The 24,025-nt window shown below is 49.6% G+C and overlaps 3 protein-coding genes and 1 long non-coding RNA gene across 7 annotated transcripts; 2 read left to right on the plus strand and 2 right to left on the minus strand.

Moving 5' to 3' along the window:
* The first annotated feature begins 2 nt into the window (after positions 1–2).
* Pheta2 (PH domain containing endocytic trafficking adaptor 2) lies at positions 3–6,492 on the plus strand. Of its 4 annotated transcripts, none has more exons than XM_017595117.3 (2): positions 3–141; positions 4,019–6,492. In XM_017595117.3, the coding sequence occupies exon 2, from the start codon at positions 4,231–4,233 to the stop codon at positions 5,008–5,010; it is 780 nt and encodes a 259-aa protein (XP_017450606.1). In that variant the 5' UTR covers positions 3–141; positions 4,019–4,230; the 3' UTR covers positions 5,011–6,492.
* LOC134479948 (uncharacterized) lies at positions 2,520–3,434 on the minus strand. The gene is made up of 2 exons (XR_010053901.1): positions 3,304–3,434; positions 2,520–2,684 (listed from the first exon to the last, which is right to left on the minus strand). It is a non-coding gene; the product is annotated as an uncharacterized LOC134479948 (long non-coding RNA).
* A 251-nt stretch (positions 6,493–6,743) lies between the features above and the next one.
* Positions 6,744–9,827, plus strand: Smdt1 (single-pass membrane protein with aspartate-rich tail 1). Its single transcript, NM_001399736.1, has 3 exons — positions 6,744–6,965; positions 8,604–8,744; positions 9,602–9,827. The coding sequence occupies exons 1-2, from the start codon at positions 6,780–6,782 to the stop codon at positions 8,739–8,741; spliced, it is 324 nt and encodes a 107-aa protein (NP_001386665.1). The 5' UTR covers positions 6,744–6,779; the 3' UTR covers positions 8,742–8,744; positions 9,602–9,827.
* A 1,136-nt stretch (positions 9,828–10,963) lies between these two features.
* Ndufa6 (NADH:ubiquinone oxidoreductase subunit A6) lies at positions 10,964–14,821 on the minus strand. Its single transcript, NM_001130505.1, has 3 exons — positions 14,659–14,821; positions 11,813–11,928; positions 10,964–11,201 (listed from the first exon to the last, which is right to left on the minus strand). Exons 1-3 carry the CDS (start codon positions 14,801–14,803, stop codon positions 11,070–11,072), a joined length of 393 nt encoding a protein of 130 aa, NP_001123977.1. The 5' UTR covers positions 14,804–14,821; the 3' UTR covers positions 10,964–11,069.
* Positions 14,822–24,025: the final 9,204 nt, after the last annotated feature.

Below are 24,025 nucleotides of genomic sequence, written 5' to 3' on the forward strand. Positions count from 1 at the left end.
TTCTGCGCGCTCCCGAGGCGCGCTCCCGTGGAAAGTCGGCTTGGGCGTTCTGTGCGCGCGCCGCTATGCTACTTGTCTGGTTGGTGTCCTTCGTGCTCCGCCCCAGAGGGTGCGGATGGTGGCCCGCACTGCCCGCACTCAGTAAGTGGTTGTGAAGTGAATTCCTACAGAGGGCGAAATGAGACAGCCCAGAAACCTTGCTCTTAACTCAAAAAAAGGTAGTGAAAGAGGCTCGGTGGGATTTCAGCTCTCAAAAGGTCAGGAGGCTGTCTCCTCCACCTGACACCCAAGGGGTTGTTCGCCCACTCACTCCAAAATATTTTATTCATCATTTATTCATATGTTGAACATATGCTAGGTGCCAGACGCTGTTTCTGGATGCCTTCACGAGGATGATAATTATAGCCGTCCCCTATCCGAATTTGTGCCATCTTCCTCCTCTCAGGTAACAGCAAACCTGCTTCTCTGTGCATCCTATCTTCCGTTTCCCTCAGCCTTCACATGCAATTCTCCAAAAATCCTGTGCCCTCTGCCTTTAAATTCCACCCCTCATCCCACACAGCAAGGCTGGGCTCATCACATATTGTCTGGATGGCTCAGCAGTTACTACTCTTGCGGAACCCAGAGGTTTGTCTCTAGACTCACATGGTGGCTTGCAACCACCCCTACTCCAGTTCCAGGGAATCTGACGTCCTCGTCTGAACTCTGGGGCCAACAGGCATTCACATGGTGCACATACATGCAGGTAAATGCCCACACATTTAAATAATCTAAAAACGAACCCAAACCAGCCCTGGTCATGTCAGCCTCTCTCAAGTCTATGCAATGGCCACTCTTAGTTTGGAGAAATGGTGTTTCTTTTTTTTTTTTTTTTTTTTTTTTTTTTGGTTCTTTTTTTTCGGAGCTGGGGACCGAACCCAGGGCCTTGCGCTTCCTAGGTAAGCGCTCTACCACTGAGCTAAATCCCCAGCCCCAGAAATGGTGTTTCTAAACCCCACCCTCTACCTTTTGACCTTATTCCCTGCCAGCATCTTCCTCATTGCCCTCCTTGTGGCCCCTCAAACAGCCTTTGGACCAGCTGCTCCCTCTGCCTAGAATGCACTTCTAGATATGGGCGTAGCCGACACCCTCATTTCCTTTAATTATATGTCCAAGTGAGGTCTACTTTGCCCATTCTATTTAAAGCAGCAAGCTCCCCCCTACCCCCTCAGGAAACCCCATGCTCTATTTCCCCAGGCGCCTTCACCTTGTAACACATGTACTCTAGCAGATACTATTAGTTGTAGAAAAGTTAGTAAACCACCACCACCACTGCCCACCATAATCCCCAGAAAACCATCCAGCAAAACTGAGAATGTAGGGTATGCTTCTCTACATTGTGAGGTCAGGGAGGGAACCTCAGAGCTGACAGCTGAGACCTAAATGTCAAGGAGCTCTAAGTGGGTGTAGGGTGAGAGGGAAGGGCTGTCTGGGCTTCAGAAACTGCAAAGAAAGGGTTGAGGTGGGAACCCACAAAGCCCTTGGGCAGACATTTGAACACATTGTCTTCAGGGCGGTGAGGGGGTATCCTGGTCTCCTGCCTCAGTGCTTTCCTGCAGTCTTGCTTGCAAACCTATGGACAGACTACTCCAGGTAGAGCCTCAGGGCCACAAGTGGACTGCAGACCCGCACCGGAGGGTCATAGAAGCCGAAATGGTCAATCTCCAGAGGCAAAGATGGGGCTAAGCCAAGGACTTGGTTGAGAACTTGGCAGGGTTTTGCAGGCCGTGTAGGAGCTCGCCTTAGGAAGCGCCCTGTCCTATGACTTGTCTGGTTTGGCTCTTCGCGCCAAGAGGGGAGTTGAGGTGGGGGCATCGGGGAGAGACTGGATGGGCTGTAAGGAGAAACTTTGGGGGAAAAAGAGCAGCCCGAATTCTCCTTCAGTATTGAGCTGGAGACCTGTGGGTAGCCTGAGGTTGGACTCGGGGTTCGAGACCATTCCTCACCCTGTGGCTCACGCCGGTCCCACCCTCCAGGGTCTCAGTTTCCCTCCACAGTGCAAGCCGAGGTGACTTTGCAGATCCAGAGGCTTGGTGGGTACTGGGCGGGGAGAGGCCGGGGCGGTACCCCGAGCCTCCCGGGCGGGGTCTCCGGGCTCCTGCGGCCACGTTCGCGACCTGGGCGGAGGCGCGGGCTTCGGAGCGAGAAAGACCAGGGGACGATAGCATCGCACTCGACCGGCCAGGCCCTCGGGCGCCGGAGGTGAGAGCGGGCCGGGCGGGCTCCCGGAGGAGGTGACCAGGAGGGCGTGGCCGTGGACCTGGCTGGAGAGCCCGGGCCGGATCCTGGGATCCAGGCACCAGCAGGGCCGCCCGAGGGAGAGGCCGCGGCCGCAGGCGCGCGTGGACTCAGCCCCTCTTTGGGGCCCACAAAGGGTTGCGGCTAGAACGGCCTTCCTCTATTCCAGGCCTGCTTGCTTCTCTTTTTGGAGCCCTTCTTCCCCTCCCGCCTCCTGGCTATGATTTCATCATTCACTACTTGATTAATTCATTATTTATTTAATTGTATTAGTTTATGGCATGTCTCTCTTGCTGGAAAGTAGATTTCAGGAGGACGGGGATCTAGTCCCGCGAAGTCAGCAATTCTGCACAGGACTGATTCTCGGCAGTTACTGGGTCAGTCAAACTAAGCCCACTCTGGATGTCCTGCAAATGGGGACAGTGATATAAAAACATTAGGGACGGGCGGGGAGGTGGGAGAGGTGTGGCTCGCGAAGGGGACAAAGCCAGAAACTGCTGCTGGTCAGTTGACCTTAGATCAAGCCACTTTGGGTAGTGGTGATCAGGATATTTTTCTGCAATACCGTGGTGACAAAATCCCAAAGGGAAAGCCAGGAAACTTTGACTGGCACGTAACTGACCTACCCTAGCCCCAGGGGACCCAGAATCACAGTCAGGAGACACACAGGGCAGTTCAGTTGCCCTGGAGGGGATGAGCTGGTCATAAAAATGGGGAGGCAGCGCTTCCTGCAAGAGGCTGCATTTTCAGTGGGGCCCTAAGTTAGAATGGTTCTCACATTCTCTGAGAACTGTTTTGCAGGCTCTCTGGAAACCATGTGGCTGAGCTCTGTGGTTAGATAAGAGGCCACCCTGTCCTGTTCTGTGGACTCTGCTGATAAGGGTGTCACCAACAGGGTCCCACCTAGAAGGTATAAGACCGAGTGCTGACTCTTGCCAGATGACTCCTGTCATAAGACCCTTGCTAGTTCAGCAACTTCGGAGCACCAGAATTTAGTGGGTATGTCTTCAGTGCCCCAGGACATACCACTGGAGTTTACAAAGCAGGTCCCCTTCACCTCCTCCTGGAGCCCATGCAGCCTGCTCTCCCCTCCAGTGCTGGTCCGGTGCGATGTGGTCACCCCTGGGCTTTCTCCATCACTGGCCTGTCCCTCCCCTTCCTCCATCTGGCTCTGAAATGATAGGTTCTTATTAAGGTGGGCTGGATACCACCGAGGCTAGTAGGTGCTCAGGTAGGTCATGGGATTGCTGGTGGTGGAGCTCAGGCTTGCAGTGGGGGGTGCGGGAGCCATGTTTGGAATGGTTGAAGCACAAAAGTGTCTTTGGGCTTGAGGTCCCTTTCATCCCCTTCCCTCCCCCTGGGGTTATTTCTTTGGGTTTTTGTTTTTGTTTTTGTTTTTGTTTTTTTTTTTTTTTTTTTAAGTGTCAACCGGAATACCCAGGTTAGCCAGGGATATGGTGTGATCAGAAGAGCTGGGATTCAGTGTGCCAGGACCCCTGCCTTCAAAATCTAGCACGACAGAAGCTGAGCATGGGGTAGGCATGCAGGAAGCACTGGGGAGATGGGAACAGTCAGCTCAGACGCTGAAGATTATCCATCCTTGGCTACATAGTGAGTTTAAGAGCAGCCCAGGCTATGAGGCTTTGTCTACAAACAAACAAACAAACAAACAAACAAACAAACAAACACCAGTCGGTATCTGCTATTCCTGATACAATAATTACTCTCTTTTCTGTTACAGTTTTTTGATGTCCAGGTTCCTTTTTTTTTTTTTTTTTTTTTTTTTTTTTGTGACCCTTCTATGACTTTTGAGATGAAAGACAAGGAAGACTAGTCCTTCAGCTGAAGTCTGAGAGCTGCAGGAACTACAGTCCGTCGGAACCACAGGACCGGGTTGCAGATCTGAGCACCTTCCCTCCGGGTGCTACCGTCTCTCTACCTCACCGTTCCGGTATGAAGCTGAACAAGAGGAGTGTGGCCCACTACGCGCTGAGCGATTCCCCAGCAGACCACACTGGCTTCCTGCGTAGTTGGGGAGGACCAGGTTCCCCACCCACTCCCAGTGGCACTGGCCGAAGATACTGGTTTGTTCTCAAGGGCAATCTGCTGTTTTCTTTCGAGAGTAGAGAAAGCCGGGTCCCGCTGAGTCTCGTGGTACTGGAAGGCTGCACGGTGGAGCTGGCCGAGGCTCCGGTACCTGAGGAATTTGCCTTCGCCATTCGCTTTGATGCCCCTGGAGTGCGCCCACACCTGCTGGCAGCAGACGGGCAGGCTGCCCAAGAGGCCTGGGTGAAGGCACTGTCCCGAGCCAGCTTTGGCTACATGCGACTTGTGGTGCGAGAATTGGAGAGCCAGTTGCAGGATGCCCGTCAGAGCCTGGCCCTGCATCGCTGTGCACCCCAGAGGGCTGTTGCCAGTCGCAGTAAATCTCAGGCTCCTGACCACCGGGCTCCAGGTCCTGAGAATGGCCACTTTCTCCCTAGGGACGGCAATTCCATGGGTACTGTGGAAGAAAGGGGAATCCGGCCAATAGGACGGGATTTGACTGAGTGGGAGTTACAGGGCCCTGCTAGCCTCCTCCTCAGCATGGGGCAGAGCCCCGTGTCCCCTGAGACCTCCTGTTTCTCTACCCTGCATGACTGGTATGGGAAGGAGATCATGGAGCTGAGGCGGAGGTGGCAGCAAAGGGCCAAGGGGAGCCAGCCAGAGAGCAAGCCACACAATAGACCCTGAGCCAGGGCCCTTTAAACTATGACCCTGTCCTGCTGGTCGGGACGCCAGGGTCAGAACTTCAAGGGTTAAATTTTCACTCATTTACCAAGTTGCTGTGTGGGCTGTGTGTGTGAAAGTGGCTTGAAGACTGGCATCAATGTAGCTTTGTCAGGGCTCTGTAGGAGGAAGTCTTCAGGTGCTAAAGAGGGATTTCTTCTCTCCCCCGCTGCCCTGTCAATGTATAGTGGTGGGCATGGCCCGCAGAGAGGCAGGCAGCCTTTTAGACAGGAGAAACTCTCTCTGGCCTGTTGTCATGGCTACTTGTAGGGACTCTTGTCACCTAGCCGGCTGGTTCCTAAGGCTTGTCTGTGGAGGGCCCTCATACTCTCTCCTGTATCATTCCAAGTATCTTTTTCTTTTGTTCTAAGGCCAAATGGGTCTACCGAGCCAGAAGCCAGGCCCATCTGTCCCCTTTATAGAGATGTAATGACAGCGGCTGTGGCTCAATAGAGATATGCCCCGTTTCCAAACAAAATCTGCCTCTTCCTGACCACCCTCCTCTCCCTATCTGGGGCCTTAGGGCAGCCTGGCCAAAACCCATCAAGGCCTCAAGGCCAAACTTTGCCTCCAGGAGACTGATTTTCATGGTCTCCCTGGCTAGGGCCAATTCCTGCTAGTCGTGTTTCTCAAGCCTGCTTGTAACATCATGGCCAGTGGCCCTCGACTGTACACACAGGTATTACAGGCCTTTGCTAATGTTCCTGTCATAGTCGTTAGTGTCTGCTCTTTAGTTTTGGATTTTGGAGGCCGGGTCTTTGTTTGCAAGTGCTGAGATTATGGATATGAGCACCATGCCTCATTGGTTTTGTTTTGCAGCAGGACCTGGTGGGAAGGCCTGCTAGCCTCCTCCCTTCCCCTTATAACCAGAACAGTAAAGTTTGCAGGGTTGGTAGCAAAGAGGTAGAGGAGGACTAGGAGTTCAAGGGCATCCTTGAATACACGGTGAGGTTTTGGCTAGACTGGGATATGTGTGAGATCCTGTCCGAAAGGTATTCATTTTGATTATTATAATCAGTGTGTTTACAAATGGAGAATCAGGAGTCAGAGCTGCAAAGCCGGTGTCTGTGGCTAGCAACTGGGTCGGAGAACCTGGCTTGCTGGTACAACCGCCATCGGCTCAACCCCTCTTCTTGCTTGTTCCCTAGACCTATACGGGAAGTCCGCTGTCCACTGCGCCCGTTGTACCAATGTTCACAGACACTCTGAGCTATTGTTAACTTGTCTTTTTCACCACACTAGATAGCTCCGGCTGTCCTGGAACTCACTATGTAGATCAGACTGGACTTGAACTTATCAAGTTCCTCCTGCCTCTGCATCCCAAGTGGTGAAGTTAAAGGTGTGCACAACTTCGCCCAGTTTTTTGTTAACTTTTTGTAACTTTTGTTACAGTTTTTTTTTTTTTTTATATAAATTCAGATACCAAGTAAAGTTTTTCATTACACATTCCGGTTCCTTAATTCAAGTCTTCCAAAGGTGAGGGGCGGGAACACCTACAAAGGGAGCCCCCTAAGGCCCCGCCCTCTGGAGCCCAGGAGGCGCTTCTCATGACGTCACTACGTCGGCCCCGCACCAAGGACTTTCCCACTGCTACAGGAATGCGTGCTCTACGCCGACGGGAGGGCGGTGCTTCCCGTGGGCGTCGCGAGTCTCGCGAATTTTGGAGACAGTTTCGGCGAGAGGGCCGCTTTGGATGTGTGGGGTGTGGTTCCCGGCGAGGGGCGGAGCTGGGGATGGCGTCCGCGGCGGCTCGGCGGCTGGCCTGGCTATCAGTCCGACCTGGGGCTCTCTGGACCGGGCCGAGGGGGAGGAGAAGTGGCGATGTCTACACCGTACCGGGCAGCTCAGGTCTCAGCCAGGTACCGTCGAGGTCAGTCATCGTCACTCGCAGCGGCGCCATTTTGCCCAAGCCGGTGAAAGTGAGTGTCTGTCTTGAGGCGGGGCGAAGGGGTTGAGGCCGATCATTGGGGGAGTGCATGTGATTGACAGGCGCAGAGACCAATCATAGTGTTGACATGGTCTGGACACTGGACCTAGGACTCAATTTGCGCAACTGGGGTTTGCAGACTTTGACAGGTGGAGGAAAATGCTTCCATAAAACCCAGTGTTAAGCTGGGTTCTTGGACACAGGAGTTGGAAGGCAGCCGCGAAATGTGCAATGTCTTGTCTTGAGGGACATAATGATCCATTTCTCTAGGGTCAGCAGAAGGGCTTTGTGTCGATTTATATAAGTCATGCAATCTCTGCTTCAGAGACGATGGGATAAAACAATCCCATCCCAGGAGAAATGGCTTAGCGGTTAAGAACTCTGACTGCTCTTCCAGAGGCCCCGGGCTTAACTCCCAGCACCCAAAGGACAGCTCACAACTATCTGTAACTTCAAGATCTGACACCTTCGCATAGACATACATGAGCAGGCAAAATACCAATGCACATAAAATAAAAATAAATAAATAAATTACTGAAAGAGTGGGAAGGGAGTGCGGAAGTAATATAGTTAGTAAAAAGCCACTGAAGGAGAAAGGATTCCGGGCTGTGGGAGCAGGACCTTCTGTCCTGAGGAATGTAGGTTTTACAGATGAAATCAGGGCAGAATCCTGAACCCAGCATCTGAAGCTGGCAGCAGAGTTAGGTCTTGACAGCCAGGGACCACATCCTGGTTTTTCCATTCCTGAACTCTGTCACTTGCCCTCTGTACCCCTAAGGAAAATGGAGAGTCTCCTATACCAAAGGTATGCTTTTTGACTGCAGGGCTGTGTGGAGTGGAAGGGAAAAGAATTCTTTACAGCAAGTCTGAGCTGTACTAACAGTTGACTGCAGTCAGGGTTCTCAGTGAGAAGCAGGAAGCTGCTGTGTAAAAAGGCACAGCTAGGAAAAACAGAAAGAGAGTACCGGCAAAATCTCACGGGCATTCCTCCAGGGCATATCATCGTTGCATGTTTAATGTCAAATAAGGTTGCTCAGCAGCAGGAACCAATTAAAAGAGAACTGGGTGTAAGAACCCTTCAGTGCACACCTCTTAGTAACAAGATTTTTATTTTTTGTGTATGGGTGTTTTGCCTGCATGTATATCTGTGCAGCACTTAAGTGCCAGAGGCCAGAAGAGACTGTGGCATCATTGGAACTGGAGTTGCTTGCTTGTAAGAGGCCACGTGGGTGCTGAGAACCAGTCCTGGGTCCCATGGAGGAGTAGTCAGTGCTCCTAACCACTGGGCCATCCCTCCAGCCCCTGAACTCACTTGTGCGTGTAGAAGGCTGATTACAGTCCAGTCATCCTAGTGTTCATGTCCAACTGTGTGTGGTTCTTGCAAGGAATTAGCTGGTTGGTCCCTAATTTTTAGTTGCTTAGTTTCCTAAATTTAGTTTGGCTTTGTGTTCTTCTTTCTGATATTCATTTTGATAGCCATAAAACACACTTTGTCTCTTTGTTGCTCTGAGTTTCTACAAAGACTTTAAAAATCAAGTGGTGTCTGGATCCATTGGAGGAAATGCCCCTGAGGGCCAGGGCTTGGGGCACAGCCACTGGTCTGGAGCTCACAGCCTCCTTCTCCCTGCAGATGTCCTTCGGTCTTCTCCGTGTGTTCTCCATTGTGATCCCCTTTCTCTATGTTGGGACACTCATTAGCAAGAACTTCGCGGCTCTACTTGAGGAGCATGACATTTTTGTCCCAGAGGACGATGACGATGACGATTAACAGGTAATATCGCCCTTCTTGTAAGTGGACAGGCACAGGTAGGCCGATTGTCTAGTCTGTGACAGTCTGTGACAGTCTGTGACAGTCTGTCCTTCACACAGCAGCATTTGGATCCTCAGGGCAGCTGTGGGTTCACCCACTTGAGACTTACTTTCTCCCATGTTGGATGACTTAGAGATCCACTAGGATAAGGTCTTTGATGGCCTTTTCAGTGTTCTTGATGTACCTCAGTCAACTGACATTCTCTTGGTGACTTATGTGCTTTTATACCTTATGAAGTCATGTAATCTCTGCCTCAGAGATGAAGGTATAAAACAGAATTATGAAGGAGGGTAAAAAAAGGGAATGCAGAAGGCACCAGTAAGAAGGGGATGGGGAAAGGAGTGTCCCAGGGTGGCATCCCACAGGAACTCACACTTCCTACTTTATAGTTAAATCTGCAGTGTGCCCCTCCCCCACTGTTTCTTGAGTTAGCATCATTCTTACCCATCTCCAAGTATTGGCCCATCCTCCCTCCACCAGGTAACCCTGCCCACTCTTCATTGTCTTGGTCATCTTCCTCTCCCCTCCTATTTGAAAGTGGCTACTGCTAGAGCCTGGTATGAGATGGAGAGCTTCTGTGATCCCAGCACTGAAGTAGAGGCAGAGCTCAAGGACAGCTAGGGCCGGCAGGAGAGCTTATGGCGGAAAACAGAAGAGGAATGCCCCAGAGCTGGTGGCACACACCAGTAATCCTAGCACTGGAGAGGTGGAGACAGAACACCTGAACTTCAAGATCATCCTTGGCTGCAGTGGGTTTGAGACGACTCTGGGCTGTATGAGGTTGCCTTAAAAGTGACTGATGCACATCTTTCTTACAGGGCACAGGGAGTGTAGGAGGAAGCACGGATGAATGGAGTGGTGGCATGCTCAGCTCCTTCCGTCGGCAGAAGGGTCAAGGAAAGCCCTCAGCCTCACCTCTCATGGTTTGTGACAACAGCCCAGAATCCTGTGCTCTGGGAGGTTCCCTCACGCTGTCTACAGAGCACTGGAAGTAACAAGCAAGCAAATTATGAGTATATAATAAATGAGTCATGGATGATGAAAGGTCGTTCCCACTTCTCACTCCTGCAGGATTAATTGGACTTTGTCTCTTCTGTGTCTAAGAGGCATCTGGTTTAGAGCCAGGATATCCAGGCTATTACACAACCACACATGCAATTAAGGGGGACGGAGACCTTTTTTCTTTTAAAATTATTATTTTTTTTTCTTTTTCTTTTTTTTCGGAGCTGGGGACCGAACCCAGGGCCTTGCGTTTGCTAGGCAAGCGCTCTACCACTGAGCTAAATCCCCAACCCCTTAAAATTATTTTTAACTGTGTGTCTGTTTTCAGGTGCTCTTGGAATCTAAATCCTAGAGCTGGAGTTAAAGGTTATTATGAATTGCTTGATGTGGGTGCTGGGAACTAACTCTGGTCCTTTTCGAGAGCAGCAAGTGCACTTAATCACTGAACCGTCTTTCTACACACCCCTCCCCCAACTTGAAATTTTTTTACTTTCTACATAAGTCCAGCAGAGACTTGCCTCAAAGCCACTTAGGCTGACTGAAGCCTTTAGCCTGGAGGAGTTGTCATGTTCTGGTCATGCAGTTTTGTTACTGCTTAGTAGAATATTTTGTAACATTGGGCCCTCAGGGCAAAGGGGGATCCCTGGTGCCGTGGGGTCACTCAGTAACTAAACCCTGAGACCCCGAGTGCCTTCCTCCAGCATCCAGGACTGTCCAGGGAAGGAGGTGGAAGCACGAACATGAGTACTTCAAGGTCACCCCTGGTTACACAGGGAGTCGCAAGGCTATCTTTGGCTACATGAGATCCTGTTTGAAACAAAAATGTGCAGAAGTAGTAGGACAGTTGTGCCTGCACTGAACAGTGTACTCTGCACAGTGAGGAGGCAATTCTAAGTGCAGTCATTTCTACTGCTGCCCCACGGTGCTGCTCTGTTCCCTCTGATCCCAGAGCCTTGGTGCCAAGAAGCCCAGTCTTGGGAGCTTCATACATAAGTACAAGCACAGTAACAACCCTCCAGCTGTCCACTGTGGGAGATCTGGACAGAACCACATAGCCTTTCCTGCTTTCCCATAAAAGGGTCTGACTCAGTCGGCAGCAAACAACCTTCTCCAGGAGAGGGAGTAATCACAGCATGGGCACTAAGGCCCCACACCAAGGCAAGAAGTAAGAGAGACCACAGGAAAAGGGTTCACCAGTGCAACTTTATCACGACCATCAAATAATGGGTTTATTTGTACTCTAAGATAATTAAATATTAACATGCACCTTCCCATCAGGTGACCTCATGGGTCATGGCCAATATAGAACTTGGACAAGAAATCTTTTGGCCTTGGTGTTTCTGTTTCATGGAAGAACCGCATAATGTGTGTCCGCTGCTTCCACACTTTAATGGTTTCCTGGAGCTCCATCTTTCCCTGTGTACATGAAGGAAGAGGTGGTCAGTTCCAGCCACCAAAAGAACAACACATCACTCAAGTTCAGCTCTGTGTTGTGTTTGGCATGGACTTGCCAATGACCGTAGATTACCATGTCCAGAACCACTCTGCCTTCTTGTGGCTGCAGACAGTGAGCCAGGTGTCCCAGGGTGGCATCCCATAGGAACTCCCACTTCCTACTTTACGTTGTTAAAGCTGCAGTGTCCCCCTCCCCTGCCCCAGACCTCCCCTTCAGTAATCTCAAGCTTACGTGGGGGCTGAGGCAAGAGGATGTCTAGTTCCAGCCCAGGCTATATACTGAGACCACCTCAAAAGTGGAGACCTCCAATGGGGTATAGTGGTGCCACCTTTAATCCTGGCACCTGGGAGGCAGAGGCAGTGGATCTCAGGACCAGCCTGGTCTACAGTGCAAATTCTAGGACAGCCAGAACTACATAGTGAAATCTTGGCTTTAAAAAGAAAAAAGGGGCCTCCAAGTTGAACCTGGAAACACAGCAGCTGTCTTTTAATCAAGGCAGAATTTACTTGAAAACTCAGAGGCACAGGACAAGCCAGCAGAACTTTTAAGTCTGTCAGAGAGGGTCAGTTACCTTAATGACCAGGAGGTCAACCACTCTGGGGTCGGTGACATGGGCATTCTTCATGAACATTTCTCGGACTTTATCCCGTCCTTGTTTCACCGTGATATCCAGCTGCATTAAGTGCACTAAAGAGGAAACATGACTGTGGAAATCAGACCTCTTAAACATGCTTCTAGAAGCTTATGTCAGTGGTGACTGCTGGCCATGTACAAGTGGCTTCATGCCACACAGTCCAACCCCCAGCCTGGACACACATCTTACTAAATCGCCCAGAGCCTGGATCTCAGAACTCTTGAATGGGCCACTTGCTTTTTCTGTATGGGCAGAACAGGTGGGGATAGAGTCTAGGCCTTGCACATGTTAGGCAAGGGCTTGGTCACTGAGGAATATTTTTATATGGAATAACCAGAAAAAAATAAAGGCACCAGAGTTGAAGTCTGTGTAAAATGACGCAGTGTAGGTTGTAACTATGAGTTTGGGAGCTGAGGGGCACTGCTAAGGGTTTGCGCAGGGAGGGCAGGCTGTACTCAAACCACCAGACCACCTGGGGAAGGACAGACTTTAGGCCTTAACTGAGAGTGGAACAGTAACCCACGACTGCAACAAGATACACGGCTGCCTCCCAGGATCCATGAGCCACACCACCCTGAGCCCCCAACCCCATGTAAGGGACCGAAACTGAACACAATAAACTTCCCTTAAAAAGGGGGGAGACTGGAGTTAAGAGCACATACTGTCTTTCCAATTCCCAGCAACCATGTCAGACAACTGAAAACACATTGTACCCCCAGCTCCAGGGCCCCACGTGCCTCTGGCCTCTGCCAACACTTGCTTTCACCTGCACTCCCCCCGCCCCACACACATGATTTTAAAAGTAATAGAATATATTTTAAAAGTCACAATATCCACCAATCCATTAAGTCAGTGGCTAAACAGTGGCACAGACTCAAGTGACGAAACTTAATGTGCCACATGGACCGGGTTTTTGGAGATTAGGTTGTAAACTGGACTCAGTGGTAACAGGCCTGTAACCCAGCCTACAGCCTTGGGCCGTGTGGCACTATGGATCCACAGCAAGGTCTTGTTTCAAAAGAAAGAAAAGCAGGTTTTAGTCACTTTTATACCCTGACACTGGCCTTTGGCAGATTTGCTGAGGACATTTAAGGATACAAAAGCACTACAAGGTGTTAGATGGAAGGAAGGTGACAGAGACATCATCAAGGGTTTACAGGCATTCTGGCTACAGAGGTCAGTATATTTATTGTGCTTTGGCCATTCTTGTGACATGTCCACTCCGATCTATAAAACTGCCATCAGCCAACCATGGTGGCATATGCCTTTAGTCCCAGTACTGAGAACTCAGGCTGATAGATCAAAGGATTGAGGCCAAATCCTAACAAAAACAAAACAAGCCCAGGGTGGTAGCACAGAAACAGATGGCTCTTTGAGTTCAAGGACTGCCTGGTTTATGTAGCAAGTTCCAGGCCAGCCAATGCTACAATGTGAGACACTGTCTCAGACAAAACAAAAAGTCACAAAAACACACAGACAAAAATCATGTGTTGTCTAAATCAGGTTTGAGTTTTATACTCAAATTCAGTGACTAGAAATGGTAAACACTTTAGTTCTCAGAGAGCTGGTCACCAAGGTCAGCCTGCACGCAGGGATTTCAGGAAAGAACTGTAAAATGACAAACTGACAATGCAAACTGATACAGAACCGGTCATGCCATTCAGAACCTTAGTATTTGTGAAGCATCAGGCCCAGAGACTGAAGAGTGCAGTGTTATAACTGCTGTCAGGTAATCGTGGGCCTGTGGTTGGCGTGGGTTTTTCACTCCAGTCTGTGTTCTAAGAACTAGGAGGAATCTTCTCCCCATCAGTGCCTCCCCCAAGTTTTATGTCAGTTACTATAGTAACCTATTAAATACAGTAACTCCCTGAAGAAGACAGTATTCTAGCTATTTCACAGATGAGCAAATACCGGTGAAAAATCTTACCCAAGGTCACACAGCTAATAAGGGTCAGAACCTCAGGACAGTGTGGCTACCTCTCTGCAGTGCTGAGGCCTGTCATGGAGCTGCCACTCATTGGAAAATGCCTTTCCCCTCAGATCAGCTGTGGTGGTTCAAGTTAAATACATGTCTACTCAACAAGAAAAGATGTCCCCGACATTTGTAGGACATTTGAACTCTCACTCACCCCTTTTTAAAATCCACTACAGTGGCAGCATTGAGGGAGACAACCAAGAGAGCACACTCCCACCCACCACTCAGGTGAACTGAGATTCTCCGCCACCTAAAGGAAAAGGAGAGCGTTTTGCAGCAGTAGGTGTTAGACTTCAAAATTCTGGAGCAAGCTGATTTAGTGAGCGAGGTTACGGAGACTCGAGGGGTCATTGTCAGGAGGCTTCAAAGGGACCAGGAAGCTACTGGATGACCTTGGTCTAGTCTTTTCCCTCTCGTGATGGATGCAGTGTGTTCTCCAGACTGGGTAATGGATAACTGCTAAAGCCCTTTGCCACTTTAGTTACAAAGTCTAATGGGCATCTGGAACATTTTCTGGAACTGTAAAGTCGGGTTCCAGAAACACCTGGGGCTAGCGTGGGACCGCGGACGCGTCAATTCCTTTCTCATAGTCCCTGCTCGCTCCTCCCTGGGGCTCTGTAAGAAACATAGGAACAAAGGCCACCAAAGCGACTAGGGCTCTCGGAAGCCCTGTCCCGGGGTGGGGCACTTTGGTCCGTGTGACCCCCTTCCCCCGAAGCCCAGGGCTCATTTCTGTCCTAGTAGGTGACCTCAGCCCGGCACCTTGGACTGGTGACTCCGGGGCCCTGAATGCACCCCTGCCTCTCACCAGTGTTTGGCACCTCCCGGTACCAAGCGCGGTAGAGCTCGCGCACCCTCCGCTTGGCCTCTTTCAGGTCCCGACTGAAAATGGGCTTCACCGAGGTACTGGCTGCAGAAGCAGCCTGGCGCAGGCCGCTGGCCGCGGCCGCCATCTTGCTAAGGAAGCCCCGCCCTCTCAGCGCGCGCACGCGTAGCGTTACAGGACGCGACGCCACGCCCTCTGCGGTGGATTGACTGGGGCTCTCCGATTGGACGGGCTCTGCCATGCGCATGCTCTACCGCGGAAACACCGATTGGTGGTTGGCTCCTTCGACCGCGGCGCTGAAGAACCACCAGGGAGCGCAGCGTCGAGGCTTCCGGCAGCGGTCGGTTTGTTGTTCCAGCCGGGTGATGGCGGTCTTTCCGCAGAAACAGTTTTCTTCTAGACTTGGTGTAGATCGCAAAAGCGCCTCCGGCTTGAGCTTTGTGCCGTTTCTCAGCCCCGGGATTATAATGAAAACTCCATATTGTTTGTTTGTTTACTTATTGTCATTGTTTTTCGTTGTCGTCTGATTGCGGCTGACCTTAAACTCACTTATGTAGACCAGCCAGGTTGGCCTCAGAACTTGCAGTGATTTCTCTGCCTCTGCAGGTTTGTGTCCACCGAACTTGTGGTTGCCATTTTGTAAATAAATGTGTATGGATGTTTTGGCTGTTTGTATGTCTGTGCACCACGTGTGGTTTTGGTGTCTACGGAGGCCAAAAGAAGGCGATGGATTCCCCTGGGACCGACGGTTGTGAGTTACTTTGTGGAGCTGGGAATTGAATTCAGGTCCTCTGTAAGAACAGATGCTTAATCACTCGCTGAGGCGCCTCTCCAGCCCCTGTGGTTACATTTGGCCTTGCACTCCAGAATCCTCCTGCCTCAGCCTCCTTAGTACTGGGTGCTATTACATCTAGCCTAATCATCGTCATTTTAGACAAGGAATTTACATCCTAAACCATGGAAGCTGGAAGAATCCTTAAGTCATTCATTTGGGTACCTCTGGCTTTGCTGGCATGACTCATTAAGATTCTCACTGGACATCAAGTGCAAAGAAAAAAGAAACTTACAACATGTCAAGTGGAACCCTAAGTCTTTAATGTGGTTTAAGCTCATAGTGTAGGTATTAACAGAACCCTTATTTTACAGGCAGGGAACAGTACAGAATCTTTGTCACATTAGATCACTTCCTTGCCTGATCCCTGACTAGAAGCCACTGTCTTTTCCTGAAAGCTCAGTTGACCAGGACTGAAGACATTGAGGAAGGGACAAGGGACAGGACTGAGTGTATGAACACTGGCCTTGCCATGTGACTCTGGTTGGTGTGGGTGTGGTCTGGAATCACTCAGCCATTATCCTGTCAAATGATAGTAGATATCTTTCCATTGAATATTTTTGAAACGCGCGTGCGTGCGTGCGTGTGTGCGTGCGTGTGTAGAGGTCAGAAGACAGGTCTTGAGAGTTCTCCATGTGGTCCCAGAAGTCAGTTCAGGTCATCAGGCTTGGTAGAATGTGCCTTTGCCTATGGAGCCATCCTGCCAGCCCATATTTGTATATTTCGATGGGTATATACTCCCTGACACTGGAAACCCTAGTTTAGTCAGCAGAGGGCTTGTTATACAAGCATGGGGACCTGGTTTCAAAACACAACACCTAAAATAAAAGGCTAGAAATGATGTCTGTAGGGGAGGTGGAGATAGCTAGATCTACGGGTCACTCCATGTGGCCTAATCAGGAATTTCAGGTCCCAGTGAGAGGCCCCGTCTCATGTGCCTAAAGGAGGGCATTAGAGGTTGACCTTTGCCCTTACACATACCCTCAAGTGCGCAAACACAGACCCAAATGTGTACAATAATACTCCATATAATGACTGTGCTATATCTATATTCTACGACATATATATTCTATGCTATATAATAAAGCTGGAGAATTGCTGCCGAATGACATTTTAATATAGTAATTGTACCATCATTATGGATATCTTTGTGGTGATGAAAACAAACATAGTACTTCCAGTCAAAGTATAATACACACAGATATGTTCAGCACACGGCATTTAATAATTACTGGTTTACATATTCACAACTTGTCCTAGTTACAACCCTGTGGCTCTGAATACACCATGACCAAGCGAACTTAAAAAGTAAGCATTTAGCAGGGGCTTACGGACAGTCCAGAGGGTGAGTTCGCACCGAGGATAGATTGCATGGAGGAGAGCATGGAACAGGCCGGCAGGAATGTCACTGTAGCAGTAACTAAGGGCGTACATCTTATCCCAAAGCTGGAGACTGAGAGAGACTGGGCTGGCCTCTAGTCACCTCTAGTGACACATTTTCTTCAACAAAGGCCACACCTACTCCAACGAGGCCGCACCTCCTAGTCCTTCCAAAACAGTTCCATCAACTAGGGACCTAACATTCAAATACATGAACTTATTGGGGGCCAAACCACCACATTATTAATGATTTTTGCTTTTTGTATTTTTTCTTTCATCCTCTCCCCTTCTTTTTGAAACCTAGTTAACCTGTAGCTTTCTGTATAGACCCATGTTGGATGGTTCACAACTAGCATAACTAGCTCTGAGGGGACCAGTTACTTTTTTCTTTTTTTCGGAGCTGGGGACCGAACCCAGGGCCTTGCGCTTGCTAGGCAAGTGCTCTACCGCTGAGCTAAATCCCCAACCCCTAAACTTGAGGTAAGAGTGATTTTTTTTTCTTTTCTTTTTTTCGGAGCTGGGGACTGAACCCAGGGCCTTGCGCTTCCTAGGCAAGCGCTCTACCACTGAGTTAAATCCCCAACCGACCAGTTACTTTTTCTGGTCCCTATTGAACACCTGCATGCATGTGCCCAACCCCTACCCCACACGCACAGGAACATGGACACACACATATGGATACATTTTTAAAATTTAGTTTTTTTTTCAGACTTGTTTTAAGGTCTAAAATGTAGCCTTTTCCGTCTTGATTGGCATTTCATATAAACCAAGACATTCTTGAGTTTTAGCCACCTATAGGCATATGATCGTGATTCAGCCACGTTCATGACGTTTGGAGGGGTAGGAATAACTGTTACCCACTTGATATCACTGAGTACCTTCAGGGGCAGGGTCTGTGCCCTTCCTCTGCCCTCAGCCATGCCCCACATGGGAGCTCGGCAAACTGGCTGGGTGAATGGATGACACTGGGATGTTGCTAGGCTCTCTTCTTATTTTTGATTTAGAGGATCGGCTGCCCGGTGTTAAGTCCTCCCACGACTCTGTGACTTCCTGTCTTCAGGACTTCACGTGGCACTCACTCTTCTTACTGCATCCTTATCATTGATCACATTGAACTGAACCAAAGGAATACTTGTGAGGAGGCTACCTCTGACCGGGCACACTTAAAACCACCTCGAGGCAATTGGTGTGAAGCCCTTCTCAGATATGGAGGTGTCGTCTGTCATAAAGCCATTACAATGCCATACCCTCCCTGCAAAAGGAGGGCCCGTGTGCCCGACTCCCAGGTTTAGCTGGTGTTAACACTCTTCCCAGTTTGTAGGCTGCATGGACACTGACACAAGTCTCTGTGGATCACTGACTGTCATCCAGATGGGCGTGCTTGGTAAATATCCTTGTCATCCCATACCCAAGCCAGCAAAAAGGACCCTTAGGACCCAGTCTTGCTCTCTCTGCATCCCTTCCTTCTTGGCTGTCCTCTCCTTCCTCTTATCTTCTCACCTAGAGCCTGTCTTATTTCCTTTCCTCCTCTTAGCTTCCTTGCAGGATGAGCTTGATAATATGTTCACCGGTACACGATTGACTAACAGAACTTAGAGTTGAACACATTGCAAGCAGCAGTTTCAGTAAGATGCGGTAGCTCTGCTTTGAAATGCTAACCAGGGTTCGAAGCAACAGACGTGAGCTGCAGAACCATGCAGTCAGGCATGTTGTCATTGACCTGTCTCAGACATAAGACCAAATTTCTAGGCACTGCCAATGGCTTCTTAGATAGGAGAACCCCTCGCTGAGAAACCAAGGGAGGTGGGCTGCCCCACAACATTCAGGCAGTCAGCAAAGGAAGCATTTCACAATCACTATGAATGTGTACTCTAGGTGAGGAAGGGAACAGAGAAGGACCTGGAGTTTGAGGTAATATAGTGAGTTTTGGGCTAGCCTAGGCTACATGTTGAGAATATATATATATATATATATATATATATATATATATTCTGAGATTAAAGGTGTGTGCTACCATACTCCCAAATTATTTTTTAAAGGGTACATAAAACTGAAAATACGCTAAAGATAGAAGACAGGTGGACCCAGAATGACCTGATGCAACACTCACTTTTAGGCCAATCAGGGAAGAAGAACATGAGGGGTGGGAGGAAACCTAGAAGATGAGACATCAACAGACAGAAGAGGTGTTTTTAGGAAGAGGTAGACACCAGAGTGCATGGCATGGACAAGGGAGGCCACTGGGATGGTTGGCACACTGGGATGGTGACCAGAGTATATCAGGGATGGGGCTGAGACTGACAACTTTTAAGTTTCAATTAGCTTCAAGTGCTTCATGGGTTCAAAGCGCACTGCAGTGGGTTGTGTATTGAGGGAAAGGGGGAGCAGTGTAAACACCCACTGTAGACCATTCTTGGAGGAGACTGCATTGCAGGGTGGGGCAGTAAGGGTAGGAGCTGGGAAGGATCTCCAGGTTCCAGAGAAGTCTAGTTTTCCATGGGAGGGGTGTGTGGTGTGTGTCAGCGGGGATGGAACTGAGCCAGAAGAGAGGGAAAAGCAGGTGAGAGGAGGGATCACCAGATGCTCAGGTCATTAGAAGGCCAGAGAGAATGGGGTACAGGAGCCTTGGAGAAGAGTGGGTCACTTCTGCCACTGTAAGAGAGGCCCTGTGAGAAAGGTGCTCCCTGATGGTGCTCCTGTTCTCGGCTACACAGAGAACCTGGAGCAGAGGTGGGGCGGAAGGTTTACAGAGGGAATCTGGAATCATCTCTTCAGTGTGGGTTGCTGACAGGAAGTGGAAGGGTCTCACTATGCAGCTGTAGCTGTGGCTGGCCTGGAACTCGCTATGCAGACCACGCTGGCATTTGACTCATAAAGACACATCTGCCTCTGTGTCCTGTGTGCTGAGACTAAAGGTGTGTGCCGCCATACCCCCAAATTATTTTTTTTATTTTTTTTCGGAGCTGGGGACCAAACCCAGGGCCTTGCGCTTGCTAGGCAAGTGCTCTACCACTGAGCTAAATTCCCAACCCCTCCCCAAATTATTTTTAAAGGGTACATAAAACTGAAAACACGCTAAAGCCTTGGTATTTCTGTTTTACCTAAGGACATTTTATACCACGTGTTAAATCTGTGCTTTCTTAAAAATCTGTTACTTGGGGGGTGGGGTGGGGAATAAAAAGGAAAGGACATGATTGCTCCTGGGTATGGTGGAAGAGAAAGAGTTTATTGTAGGTATGAGGGCAAACATAGCCAGAGGTGGGAACATCTGGGAGAGTCCAGAGTGGATGTGACCCTGAGCTGCAGGAGGAGAGAGGGGAGCCGAAAGAGGAGAGCTGGACCAAGAGACCAGGAGGTAAAGAGGGTAAAAGAGGATTCAGTCAGGATCCAAGTCAGAAAGGACACAGACGAGAGAGAGGGGAGAGAGAGAGAGAGAGAGAGAGAGAGAGAGAGAGAGAGAGAGAGAGAGCGCGAGCTGGGATGTGTGGGATTGTGTACGCTGTTTCCGGTTTTGGTTGTATGGTCTGTTAGTCCAGAGCAAGCAGGCTTTGGAGCAGTGTAGGAAGAACATGAAATAAACAAATGTGGCGCCAGGTCAGAATCTGCCCCTTGCCTCCGGATCGTGTTTGCCCCCTCAGCCAGATGGACCCAGGTTAACAAGGAAAGGAAGCATGCGGGAGCTCCTGTGTGTGCCACACTGCAAGTCTGGTAAGTTGGGAAGGAATCTGGAGGGGCATGGAGCAGCAGAGTCCCGTCTGGCAGCCAGCAGATGGTCAGGCCTGAGCCCTGTCGCCGCTGAGATGTGCTGCTCATCTGTAGATTTTGAAAGCTTGTATCATGGTGTTGTAAGCTTTAGGGTCTGGACAGGGTGAGGATGAGCAGCCATGTGAGGCCAGGGGGAGGTGACAGCCTCATTCAGTAGTGTTGCCCTTCTGGGTTGCACAGGTTCACTACATAGCACCCTAGCATGCACTGGAACAGGGTAAGGGCCTGGGAAGACACACACTGACCAGCAAAGCAGGTTTCTACAGGTGCCTTCTAAGGCTGCCATGGACTTAATTACCAGGGGGGACTGACACCTTTGCCAAGGCCAGGACTGCTCATTACTGACTTCTTCCCTCTGGACACATATTGAAATGGAACCTATTTTTCTCTAAAGTTCATGCTGTCCTGTAACCATAAACATAACCCAACAAAGTAAACCCCATACAACCTAATAGTGCCCTACAGTAGCAAGCTTTAGAGCATTGCTTAGCTGGTTTGGAAAAAACTATAGATCTGTTCATATATTTGATATGTTATTTCCCCCATAAGTTTGACTGGCTTTCAGGAATATTTCTGCCGTGTGTCATGGTATGCACCTGTAATCCCAACACTCAGGAGCCTGACGCAGGAGCTCTGGTATGATTTTTGAGGCTAGCCTAACCTATGTAGTGAATTCCAGTTAGCCCAGGCTATAAAGTGGAAACCTGTCTCAAAAACAAGCAATTCCTCACACTAGAATGGAGAGGCAGGCAGATCTCTGTGGCTTCAGGGCCAAGCTAGACGACATAATGAGTTCTAGACCAGCCCAAGCTGCACAGTGAGACCCCATCTCAAAAAGAAAAACATAAACAAAACATTCCCTTAAGAACTATAACAAGCCAGGCAGTGGTGTTGCATGCCCCTAACCCCAGCACCCAGGAGGCAGAGAGGCAGGTGTGTCTCTGTGAGTTCAAGGCCAGCCAGGGCTACACAGAAAAACTGTTCTTCCAAACAAAACCAAACAAACAAACTCAAAAATAAAACACACATAAGATAAATAATAATAGTTTTAAAGAATATAATTGTTGTTTTTAGAAATTTGTAACATTCGGTATTTGAAGATAAGGCAGGGACCTGATTCTTTCAAAGGTTTAACTAGTCTTTCTCACCAGCCTGCAGGAGCAAGTGTGTTTCTATTTCAAGTTCATGGGGAAAACGGTTCTTGACTATGAGATTGCAGAGACACAATATCACAGCAGAGGCCAATGCTCTCGTGTGAGCCTAAATAATGCTCAGGTCCTCATAGTCAAGCACCTACGATATCAAGATAATGTGAAGGCAGAAGAACTCTGGAGAAACTGAGCACAGCGATGCACACCTTGAATTCCAGCACTCGGGGGCAGAAGCAGGTTGATCTCCGAGTGTGTGTGAGACCAGCCTTGTCTGCGGAGCAAATCCCAGGCCAGGCAGAGTGGTCTAAAATCCTGTCACAACAACACGACACAAACCAAAACCAACCAACCTAAAACAACCTCTGGAGAATTCCCCGTGTCTCCTTTGTAAAGCTAAAAGCAGGGCCTTATCATCACCCAGGCCCCACCTCCCTTCCAGCCCTTGGCTCACTCTCCCTAGTAGTGGCCCAAGCAACTCCATTGTCCCAGTACATAAATGGCTTCAGAATGTGGCTCAGTGCTCCTAGCTCAGCAAGGTAGCCAGTGTAGCCAGGACACCTGCCTGGGTTCGAGTCTCCTTGACGTCCTAGATCCAAGAGCTTGGAGCATAACATAGGCTTTAATGCAGTGCTGGGAAGAAACAAGCATGGGGGTGTGTGTGAGTCCTCAGACTTTAGAGGGTACTTGGTGCTGAGGACATTTCTCTCTCAGCAAATGACCACAGGGCCCACCTGTGTGTGTTTTAGAGGCTTCTATGGTAGAGCAAGGAGGAAAAGTCCAGGAGCTGCGTCCTGCATTTCCTGAGAAAGTCCTGGCTGGGGTGGCGTCTAGCCTCTGACCCTGCCAAGGTGAGGTACCACAAACGAGAAAGGATCCATTAAAGCCTGTGTCTACTGCCTCTGAAAGTCTAGCTGTCTTCTTTTCAGGGTCCCAGGCTGCCCTGGGATATTCATCCCTCCCAACAGCTGCAGGGGCACACTCCCTGCTTCCTAATCTAGTGTGTACTCTTCAGGGACACACAGGGGCCTGGGCCAGTGCTAAAGTCCAGTCCAGATGTTCTGGGTCATGAGCTGATGCACGCACGCACGCACGCACGCACTCACTGTAGCACCGCTGAGGAGAACAGTGGCCGATGAGACACTAGCTGGGCACTGCTGGATCCTCTGTGGAAATACGCCCCAGGCTGTCTGTCAGAGTTTTCTATCCCCGAATGTGCTTTACTCTGTGGGAGGGGACAAATCACTCAGCAACTGCAGAAAGGGGGGGTTATTTTGTCTCTCAGTTTGAGGGTGTAGTCAGCATGGCGGGGAAGGTGTGGTTGCAGAGGCATGAAGTGGCCGGTCACACAGCTTATAGAGTAGTCAGGAAGCAGAGAGGGATGGTCGGTGCTCTGCTCTCTCTCTCCTTTTCTTCAGCCCTGGACCCAAGCCCAAGGTGCTGTTCATCACAACTGACTCAATCTAGGAAGTCCTTAGCCCAAGAGTGGTCTCTTTGGTGACTCTAGATTCCGTCAAGTTGAACTATCCCCCACAGTGGGAAACAGTAGGCCAGCAAGGGTCAAAGGCTCAGGAGTCAGAGCAGGGAGGCACTCTGGTATAGCTTTCTCTGAGTAGAGCAGGGAAAAAGCCCAGACAAGGCCAGTCATATCGTGCGGGGTAGTGATATTTTTTGACAATTTTGGAATTTTGTTTCTTTTAAAAAAACCCACAGAAATATTATAAGAATACGTTTTTGTTCTAATCCTAGGTATGGGGAGATGGGGCTGCTTCACGGCAGCTGACTGTGATTTGCCCCGTACTCGAGCAGAGGCGTGGTTTTGCCAGCTGCAGATAGATTCTGAAATTGTGGGACATTTGGAATTCTGGGGACTTTTCAGAGGGAATATAAATGCTAGAGCCCGAGGGCAGGGTGGGAGTGGGGGTTGGGGGAGGGACTGGTTGCAGTTTGTAAGTCCTGCTCAAATTAGAAACTAGAAAGAAATAAATTAGATTCAGAGATCTCTATCTCCCCCCTCTATCCTTTCTTTCCTATCTAGTGATAGGGGGCGAAACCAGGGGGATAAAGGGTGGGAAAAAGAAGAACCCACAAAAGCAAAGACTGGCTGGCTTCAGTGTGGCACCACAGCAAGGCTCAAGCGGTGACGCCCATGCCACCACCACGGTTCTCTGCCCGTCTCACTGGTGATGGGCTCTAAGGTTAACCCTTTCCTGTGGCAGGCCTA

The sequence above is a fragment of the Rattus norvegicus genome, chromosome 7, assembly GCF_036323735.1.
Source record: "Rattus norvegicus strain BN/NHsdMcwi chromosome 7, GRCr8, whole genome shotgun sequence".
NCBI classification, from domain to species: Eukaryota; Metazoa; Chordata; class Mammalia; order Rodentia; family Muridae; genus Rattus; species Rattus norvegicus.

Excerpts from the sequence above, each read along its gene's own strand:
- Pheta2 (XM_017595117.3), top strand. The coding sequence starts at position 4,231 with ATGAAGCTGAACAAGAGGAGTGTGGCCCACTACGCGCTGAGCGATTCC.
- Smdt1 (NM_001399736.1), top strand. The coding sequence starts at position 6,780 with ATGGCGTCCGCGGCGGCTCGGCGGCTGGCCTGGCTATCAGTCCGACCT. Across the intron at positions 6,966-8,603 it reads TTTTGCCCAAGCCGGTGAAA|ATGTCCTTCGGTCTTCTCCG; the intron begins GTGAGTGTCTGT and ends TTCTCCCTGCAG.
- Ndufa6 (NM_001130505.1), bottom strand. The coding sequence starts at position 14,803 with ATGGCGGCCGCGGCCAGCGGCCTGCGCCAGGCTGCTTCTGCAGCCAGT. Across the intron at positions 11,929-14,658 it reads CCGGGAGGTGCCAAACACTG|TGCACTTAATGCAGCTGGAT; the intron begins GTGAGAGGCAGG and ends TTTCCTCTTTAG. Across the intron at positions 11,202-11,812 it reads TTGACCTCCTGGTCATTAAG|GGAAAGATGGAGCTCCAGGA; the intron begins GTAACTGACCCT and ends TCATGTACACAG.